General features: G+C 38.2%; 2 protein-coding genes across 2 annotated transcripts in view; both read right to left on the reverse strand.

The window, feature by feature from the left end:
• LOC113052925 (sodium-driven chloride bicarbonate exchanger) overlaps positions 1-1,196 on the reverse strand; it is a 58,489-nt gene extending 57,293 nt beyond the window's left edge. The window contains exon 1 of the mRNA XM_026217409.1: positions 1,024-1,196. Within this exon, the coding sequence (XP_026073194.1) occupies positions 1,024-1,071 (48 nt within the window). The 5' untranslated portion in view covers positions 1,072-1,196. The remainder of the gene's footprint in view (positions 1-1,023) is intronic.
• A 2,641-nt stretch (positions 1,197-3,837) lies between these two features.
• Positions 3,838-9,461, reverse strand: LOC113052926 (T-box brain protein 1-like). The gene is made up of 6 exons (XM_026217410.1): positions 8,281-9,461; positions 7,630-7,784; positions 7,238-7,359; positions 6,618-6,776; positions 6,470-6,531; positions 3,838-5,760 (listed from the first exon to the last, which is right to left on the reverse strand). The coding sequence occupies exons 1-6, from the start codon at positions 8,910-8,912 to the stop codon at positions 4,911-4,913; spliced, it is 1,980 nt and encodes a 659-aa protein (XP_026073195.1). The 5' UTR covers positions 8,913-9,461; the 3' UTR covers positions 3,838-4,910.
• Positions 9,462-9,768: the final 307 nt, after the last annotated feature.

Raw genomic sequence — 9,768 nt, forward strand, 5'->3', positions numbered from 1 at the left:
GATCTTAAGAACATTTTTGAGGCAAAATGTCAAATCTGAAGCAAAATCAGTTGCATAGCATCTGTTAAATGCCTTTATGATTTTACTGGCCTCGGGCTGTTGAGCTCATAGAATCCAATGATTGCATATGTAAATGTAAAAAACACTATATATCACGTGAGACCTATATATTATATTTATCAAAATAAAATAAAAATGTTACACAATTTTAAATAAACTAAATAAATATAATGAATAATAAAAAAAATATATTTTTTTTTACAAAAATCATATTTGAATATTATAAGAAATTATAAAAAATAATAGTCAAATATCTGTCAACATTACAGTAAAGAAAATTTGAGAGTGAAAATGTCACAATGCAAGAAAAAAATGTCATAATCCTATTTTTGAGGCCCATTCAAATGTATAATAATTACATAAATAGAATTATTGTTATTTTAAATTTAATCAAGGTACATTATTTTCACGACCAATGAATAGCTTATCTTATATTTTTATTATTATTTTAATAATCAAAGACAGTCCATCAAATATTTCCATGAAGTACAGTATACAATTACCTTAACCTTTGAATATCATATCCTTCTTCACAATACACATTTGGCAGGAAATGTATGAATAATTGTCATGAAAATTGCAATGCAATCTTGAGTTAGGCTTCTTTTTCTTTACTCATAATTTAATCTCTTCGTCCTGTTGATTTTTTTCTCTCGTGTGTTCTTAAGTTGGTTAAAAATGGTACAAATCAATTTTCTCATGTCGATTAATGACGTTTCATGCATCTTGCATGTAAATACTAATACAGATAGTCTACGATCAACCTGTGAACGCGTTAGTAAAATGCGTGCTGATCTGCGACATGTAACATGCGTGTCGCATTCGAGGCGCAAAACACGCACGAGCGTCAGTCATTCAGTCGAGCTCGAGATCTCTCGCGCACGCATTCAATCAGTTCATAAGATTCCGATCAGACAGATGCCGCGCGCTACAGTTTAACACGACTGTTGCAGAGCGTCTTACCGCGGGCAGCAAAGGCTCCATTTGTGCGCATTGGTCCTTCACGTCCATCTTCTGTACCTGTAGATCAGCTCCAGCGCGTGAAGTGCGTACTGCGTGCAGCGTCACCGATCAGCGAGGAGGATGTGCTCTGCTCACATATTTGGTGCAGTGATATTATTGCACTGCTCACTCATGAGGGCGCATGTAGCTGCTGTGTGACGCAGCAGTGGGTAGTAGCTCCACAGGGGAGGTGTATGATGTTAGAGTGCCTCGAAATGTGTCAGGACTGCTCCTTACAAGAGAGAGAACAGATGCATGCTGTACAAATAACTCAGGGAAACACAGGAGACCATGCAGAACTTATGGTCATGCATCTTCCTAACCAGAGATTTTGGATCAAATCAAAGTAAAGGGATAGTTCACCCAAAACTACAAATTCTGTCTTCATTTACTCCTCCTATTGCATGGCTTATTTTTCCGTTTTTTTTTCCAGTTTCAGATTTTTTGTGTGTTTCACAAAGGAATAAAAGAAGTTTGGAAGACTGTGGGCAAGATTTAGCATGTTTGCATAAAATTATTTGCATTTTTATTTTATTGAGATAAACTTTAGATGGTGGTCACCCTTGTTCCGAGAAAAGTTTCACATGCAACATTCCCACGAAATCAAACATTTCTCTTGGCCAAAACAATATTCTCGTGCTATTCTCACGATGTTTCATAACTATGTTTCTGTTGAACTTCTGTTGAAAACCATTAAGTAGCTTATTACTGAGTATTTAATGGAAAGATCCCACAGTGTATTTACCTCTATACTGTGACAACATGCCCCACTGCAAGGTCAGCATATGTTTAGTGAGGGCCAGTAATGGTAAAAATGTTCAGTAGTGTCTTTACCAGACTTTTAGGTTGACTTAAATGTCCACTTTAAATATACAGTAAATCTAACCTGAGAAATACTGGAGTAAAACTGTGCCAATTACACCAGGTCTCCTCTCTATATATGATCTATATAGAACAATATATCTCATATTATTCCCTTTTTATAGTTTAGTGGTTTCATATTAAGAGCCAACGAATCTCCTGCTGTGCTTTTAAATCTGCCATCTGAACTATTGTCAGGCCGGCACTACTGCTCAACTTATTTATTATTTGGATGAGGCGGATACTAGAAATCCTGGGCAATATTTAAGCTGCTTTTTACATCATTTACAATAACAGCCTCCTCCTCATTTACAATATTTGGACATTTAAGTCAAACTTGTGTTTGAAATGCATTGCATTAGACAGCACAGTATATCAAACTAATTATCATTTGTGCTCCAATGCCGCACAGGTGCTCATTTTCTCAATTTTATTAATCATTTTTGCTCAATGACAAATAAACATCTTTGTATACATTTTCCTTTATGTTAGCTTGATATATTTGTTTTCTAATTTTGTGGATTATCCACATATTTTTGGGACACTATGTTTGGCACATCAGGCTGCTTCTCATCAGTGCAATATTTTCCACTTATTTTTACAATATTAATGTATTCTTACATTAAATAATAATGTATTATATAACTTCAAAATAATATATAATTAAACTAGTGCAAAATGACATGATATAGCATATAATTAATTATAATAGTGTATAATTGCATAGGCTACAATCTGATGCAAGTGTGTTTTGGTTTCATCATTACGAGGTTGGCGCCATCTAGTGTTCGCAATTGCGTGGTACAGGTTTTGGGGTTTACAGAGGCTGATTTGATTAGTGAAATACTCTTGACTTTTTCCTTTGACATCAGATTTTTTAATTAAATAATGAACTGTACATTAATCTCATAATTCTACACTAGAACTCTAAAGTAACTGTTTAAAAGGTTACTTTATTTACTTGGCAGCTTATCACTTAACCACAGGGAGGCAGCAAACTATCAAAAACCATACAGGATTTCTAAAATCAGGAGGATATTATCACTGTTCTTGCTTTTACTGTTTTCTTTTATGCTCCTGGAAAACTGAAAACTGCAGATTTTGGATGTGTCCCTTTTCTGACCCTCTCAGTCCAGGTCTTTAATAGTTTACCAGTCATCTGATAATATAATCCAGATGTAAATAAGGGAAGCACGAACAGATATGCAGTACAGGACCAGGATTAATTTGTATAACAGACATTTTATATATTTGTTTGAAGCTCTGGACTACTTACAAAATATATGGGAAAATTGTACAATTACCAGAATAGTGTGCAAAGTCTGCTTTTGGCAATAGTCGAGTGGTTGTTTATAATCATATATCTTGCTTTCCATATGGACATAAACAAGCTTAATCCTTGAAAGTTAAATATTTATATGATGCAAGACTCTATTATACTTAATTGGTAAATGTTGTAATGTTTTAGATTGTGTGTAATATAGTCTAGTATTATAGGCCAAAAGGTGGATCAAGTCACACCTAAAAACAAATGCAACTGCATTAGATAATCTATCAAAATATTTATCAGAAATAACTTCAGTTTACACAATGAATGTTAACCAAATGTTGCAATGATATTATAGTGGATATATGAAGTCACTATTAATTTCCAAGCGCAGTTTTTATCATCATGAAGCCATGTTGTCCTCTTATGTCACATACTTCAGATGAATCACTGAAAAGGTCACTACAGCATCTAACTCATTTAGACAAGTCTGTATATTTTTCTAAAAATCCAGAGCATTTTTGTCTTTAACTGGTTAATTTCTGGTCTTGTCCATTCAAGTAAATGACTCAGCTCTTTGAACCTCTTATTTTATAATCTGGAACAATTTTGTGCTACATTTAATGCATGACACCTGGTTTGATATTTTATTCAATGCAGTGACACTGATACATCAAGTGCTTTCTCTGTTTAACGTTAGGGTGACTGCTAAATTAAGTAAGCAAACAGCATTTTCCCCATTTAAAAAATAAATAAATCAAGTAGCCTATATAAAACTACCAAAAAGGTTGTTCTGGGCGAGTTTCTTATTTGTTGCATTGCCTGTCTACATTTTATTATGAAAAATGCATCATACAAGCAACGAAATTCACATTGTGAATGGCTTTATCCATATAGGCCTACCTCCCTAATACAGGTAGAAAAAATGGTTAGGTTGTGAAATCAGCTTAGGTTGATTCTTGTGTACTTCGCCCAGGGTTTCACATTCTGTCATATTTATTGCAATTAAGCACACCACAGTTACATTACCTTTACACATTAGCAGGCCTAACTCGCGTTTTCCTCATTAAGAAAACAGCCCATGAAATACAAATGAAATGTCAGGGTTGGTTAAAAGATGTTTTTATCTCCTCTACAAAAAATAAATAAAGTTACGCTGGTTTTATTAAAAACATACGTTCACAAAATGAAGCTACGGATTATGATATTTACGAACATACGACGCGACTCTAAAAGCAACATCAATATTAAACTGCGTCAGAGGAGCTCTTTCTACAGGAGCACCTCTTACACAGGTGAAGCAGCTACCTCCAGACCTTTTCTCATAACAGCTGGAACCGGGAACCTTTATGAGCTGTGTCCTTATTTTTTTTTTAAACATCAAAATATTTAATATATGTAGTAGCTATTCGAACGAACAAACGTCTATTAAACAAACCTTTCTATACAGTACATCAACATTCAACGAGAAGGATCACAAATGGATTGATAGATACAAATATGTACAGTTCTTCCATACTTACAATAGGTTTAACAGTTAGAACCTTAGAAATGTCTTTTGGGAACGAAAACCGCTTGCTCCGGTTTAAAACTCGACGCGTGGCGTCCTTCGGACGACGCGACCAAGACGTGTGAATAAATAAATAAACAAGCACATAAATAGGAATAAATCGATTATAAGTCACTCGTGCATCCTTGAACACGTTTTTTTTAGCGGCTTCTAACTGTGGGGGTAAAAGCTGTAGTAGCCGATGTCCTTGGAGCAGTTTTTCTCGCATTCCCTCGGCGTGAGCATTTCAGATTTTAACGGAGACGATGTCTCGGAAACCGGCGTGGCAGATGGCGAAATCCTCCTCCGCTTGGCTTGCTCAAAAATCCCAGAATCGCTCGAATCGATGGATTTAATTGAGGACGGGGTTTCTATCCAGCTGGATTCAGACAGGTCTTTGGGTTTGGGCTCGTCCGCGCCGCCTAGCGGTGACCTCTCGGGCGCGATGGCGTCTCCGTCCTCGAGGCCAGGGAGCAGGTAACCGGAGGAGGTCGTTCGGTTCCCCACGGAGTTGGACGGCCAGCATGACAGGACGGAGCTGGACTTGCTGCAATATTGCGGCGGTGTGCGGGTGCCCCACCCCGGCGGCTCGCCGTAATACCCCAGGGGTCTGTTCGAGCATCCCGCACCGGGCAAGGGCAGCGCTTTAACACCGGCAGCTGCGTACGACAGAAGGGTGGCCGCGTTACCGGCGAAATCAGCAGCCGCCGCAGCATCGTATGCCGAGGCTGCAAAGTCCAGTCGGTTGTTGGCAGGGGTGACAAACCATCGCTGCGGGGAGGCCACCGTGGTCTCCTCGGTTTGTTGCGGGGAGAGCAAGCTGTTACTAAGTGGGACGCTGCGGTCCGTGCCAGGAGCGCCTCCGACGCCAGGGTGAAAGCGGGACTTGGCATACGAGCTGACAAATTGGTCCTGCAGGAAAGAACCAGCCATGGCATATCTCGCGCTAGGCATGATCTGAGAGCGCGGAGAGTCACCCGGGGACGGCGTGAACCGATCGATGTCGCACCCTGTGTAGACACTGGAGAAAGATGGTGGACAAACACGTTAAATGTTGCATATGAGATCTGTAGCTAACCGTAAATAAAGCGTTGCAATTGTCTCGCAAATTTCCCATTCTGCGCGTAATTGCGCGAATAAACAAATTAACATGCGCAAGGTCAACCCATATGCATATTGCTCCAATGTGGTTTATAATTATTTAAAACAGTGGAACAAAACAAAAAAATCTCAAAACTTTTCTAAAGAAATATTTCTGGCAAAAACACACTGCATGACAGAGCCATAATGAGATGCTGTGAAGTGAAATTATAATTTATGTCTTGAGATTTGCCAGGCCAACGCACAAACATCACAAATGGTTGTAAATACATCGGCCAATTGGAATTCCGAGCCAAAAATCATCTTTCTTTGCGGATGCACCGATTTAAATTAACAAATAAAATAATAAATAAAATAATAAATCACACGATTTCTACGCAAGAATGTTAACCTTGCCAGAGTTACAATCCTTCTGTGATCTTTGTGTCCGAGAAATGGAAATGCGCACGCACATATACAGAACACATTTTGGTTAAGATCAGAATTTTTTTTTTAATTTACCTCGTGCGTCTAAATGAATTGGTCTCATTCATATCAATTGTATTTATTACCATCAACCCTGACTACATTTTATAGGTCAGAGAGGACAGAAAAAGGTCACCATTTTTAAAAGAAAAATCTAAACTTACGTGTCATAATTGTCACGGAATCCCTTTGCAAATGGATTGTGGTCGATTTTTAGCTGCGTGATCTGTAAGTGACAGAAAATGTCAATGATAATAAAAAAACAAAACAGTTATTAATCAAATAAATAAATAAAAAATCAGCTTTACTTACATCAGTATTTTGATATGCAGTGACCGCAATAAACTGCGTCTCCGGGAAGGTGAACGTCTGCACGCGCCCTGCTTGGCTCGTGTCCTCGGTTCCGTCCTCGTTCACCTGCACCACATGCAGTCGAGGCTGGTATTTATGCAGCGACTGCAGGACAACCATCTGCAGGAATTCAAGCGAATAAACGAGCGTCAGAGAACATCTCCTCACGCGTCTTTACGCTCCCGTAGATCCATTTGGAACACCAACAGGAAAACTAATTTAGATACATTTTAACAGTTTTGTCAGCTCATTGGTTACATGTAAATCAACTGGTTTAACTCAAATAATTCAAAAATACAAATGATTTGCCCAAGGCTGAAATGTTTCGTAATGGTAGCATATTTTGACTTATGGATGATCTTAACACAAAAGGTCATGTTTTTACATTTAGATAAATATTAACCATTACTAAGAGAGAGAGAGAGGTTTTTTGGAGCTGCTTGTAATGTGCAACTCCTGTAAAATGCTACCCAGCACAGCATTGTTACTAATATTTCTAACGCAGTGAGAACGCATGACACATCAGTGAGAATAAAAATAACGAAATAAAAATAAAATAAATCTAACGGTGAATAACTAACCTGTCCTGTGTTGTTCGTTGCTCCTTTATTGTTGGTTAGTTTAAGTTTGCCAAATGATATCTCTTGACGCATCCAGTGCGCACCGGTGTTTGGCGAATCCGGGTGCATGTATACTCTGTTTCCTGTTTACAGTATAATTGGAATGTCAGTTCTGAGTCAGGACAACAAAAATAATATACAAATAAATAAAAATAAATTATTTAAACAGAATAATAATATTACTAGAAATATATTATAATCATCATCATCATCATTATCAGCACGACCATTATTTATATTATCATTGTAAATTGTAAAAAAATAAAAAAATAAAAATAAATAATAATAATAATAAAAAAAGCCAAAAAAAAGAGCCAAAAAAATAAAATAAAATAAAAGTAGACCATATTTACCTGTTACATTCGTGTCCGCTTTGCCGCACGGGACCCATTTTCCTCCTTGAAAGCGCCAGTGGTTCGGATCCGCGAGAATCACGTCCACAAATATATTATAATGCGCCGTTGGGTCAAGTCCAGATATATTGAAACTCAAAAACGGGAACATTCGCCTGAGGGTACATCAAATGCAAAGTTTTTAGTGCACAGTACTACTAAAGCTGCCAGCAAACTTGGGTTTTGCAATGTTTAATTTGAATATGATTTTTTTTTTAAAGGATAATTATGTTAAATTAACAAATGTTAATTTTTGGATATCTCGGGAAAGCAATTCAAAAAAAAAAATATATATCAAAAGATTACTAAAAAATAGCATTACAGGGATATTCAATGGGTTTAAATGTTTGGAAAAACAAATCCAACGAATAATAAAAAAAGAAAAAAATGCATTAAAGAACATAAATAGGCTGAACTAATTAAATAAAAATGTATGTGTGTGTTTTTTCTAGGAAAATGCAGAATTAATAATAATAATAAATAGAAAAAAAAAGCTTTTTGAAAAAAAAAAAAAAAAAAAAAAAGCATTCCGCATAAGCGAAAGCATCAATTTGTGGAAAACAGCCTAGTTTGCGAAAAGGATAATTACATCCGTAATTGCAAATCACCTACCGTCCTTGCTTGGTAATAATCATCTCCGTTTGATGTCTGTGAAATTTAAGCCACAGGGCCCTGTTGCAGAGGTAAACCTGCGCTTTACCGGGCACGAGCCCGGCCTGAGCAGAGGAAAACTGGTAGAAAGCCGTGCCTTGGTACGCATGTCCGTACTGCTGCGCGTATGGGTAGCCCGCAGTCGGATAGCCTTGCGGAGAAGAGTTGCTCAGCAGACTGTTGTAGGCTCCGTTCGTGATGACCGGGTGGTGAGCCATGTACCGGCTCGGGCTGCCGATGGAGAAAGCCGGGTGCGTCGGTGCATGCTGACCCGGGTAAGGAAACATGGTGGTGGGACTCGGCTGAACTTGACTGGACTGAGACAGGAGATACCTTTCTCCCGCAGATCCATCGAAAGTGTGACGACTGTCGGCGACTCCGTCAAGATCAGGAGAGAGTTTGCCTCGCTGGACGTCCCCTGACGAGTCCTTCGAGTCCGCGAAATCGTCTCCCTCTGACTGATTCGTCATCCCAGCGGAGTTTTTTTTCAGAGGTGAGCTTCTCTCCAGGTTGTCGCCGATAGATATAACAGGGTAGTCCTGCAAGGCGAGCTCAGATGCTTGTGCGTTTGGGTAGCCACTGCCCACAATCATGCATTTCTTGGAGCGCGCTCGAGCTGCATCGCTCGATGACAAATAGCAATTAACGCGAGCGCGAGCGAAAACTAACGCCTTCCTGCGGTTCGAGCTACTTTATGCAAGACGGCAAATTAGCCAATTGACACTAGTCTGCAATCAGGGAAGGCTTTGCTTTTCAGTCCTTGTTCTGCTTGGGTAATGAATCAACTTTTGCTATTGGTTAACACGTGACAGTAATTTAATTAGACAGCACTTAATTAGTGTAATCAAGCAGGCACAGTGTATTCACTTCTGCTGGTCATCCATGTTTGTATACTATAGTCTGTGAAAACTGGGGCTCTCGTGATTCTTCAGGAGCGCACTAAGTAGTGCAAATAAACCCTATTGTCTTCCCTTCGAGGCCTTTGTGTGAATCTATTTCTATGCGGTGGAAGTCACTCGGTTTACTACGAAAACTTCATTATTCATTATTTAAAGCACTTGAAATGACACGCCTCGAGCACTACCTAAAATGTTTGCGTTTTAGCGTGAAATCTTGGCTTCTCTTGAAGATCTGTTTACTGCTCCCGAGACATATTAATATTTTATTTGGATGGACTACTTCAAGTTACGCATTCAACGCTTTATGCTTCAAAACATGCCTGAAACAATCAAATCAGACAGGAGTCGAAAAAAATTTACTTTGCGTTTGCCAAAAAATGTACTTTATAATATCTCTTGAAATGATTTGTCATATTTAAAATTACAAATAAAATAATTAAATTATGTTTTTTTTCTCAAATAGTTGGGAGCAAAGCAATGACGGCTCTGATGCGCATCTTGGAGGATGCTGCCAAATACAAGGCACGATCAATTTAATTACAATCATTTA

Source organism: Carassius auratus, chromosome 34 (assembly GCF_003368295.1).
Source record: "Carassius auratus strain Wakin chromosome 34, ASM336829v1, whole genome shotgun sequence".
In the NCBI taxonomy this organism is placed as follows: domain Eukaryota; kingdom Metazoa; phylum Chordata; class Actinopteri; order Cypriniformes; family Cyprinidae; genus Carassius; species Carassius auratus.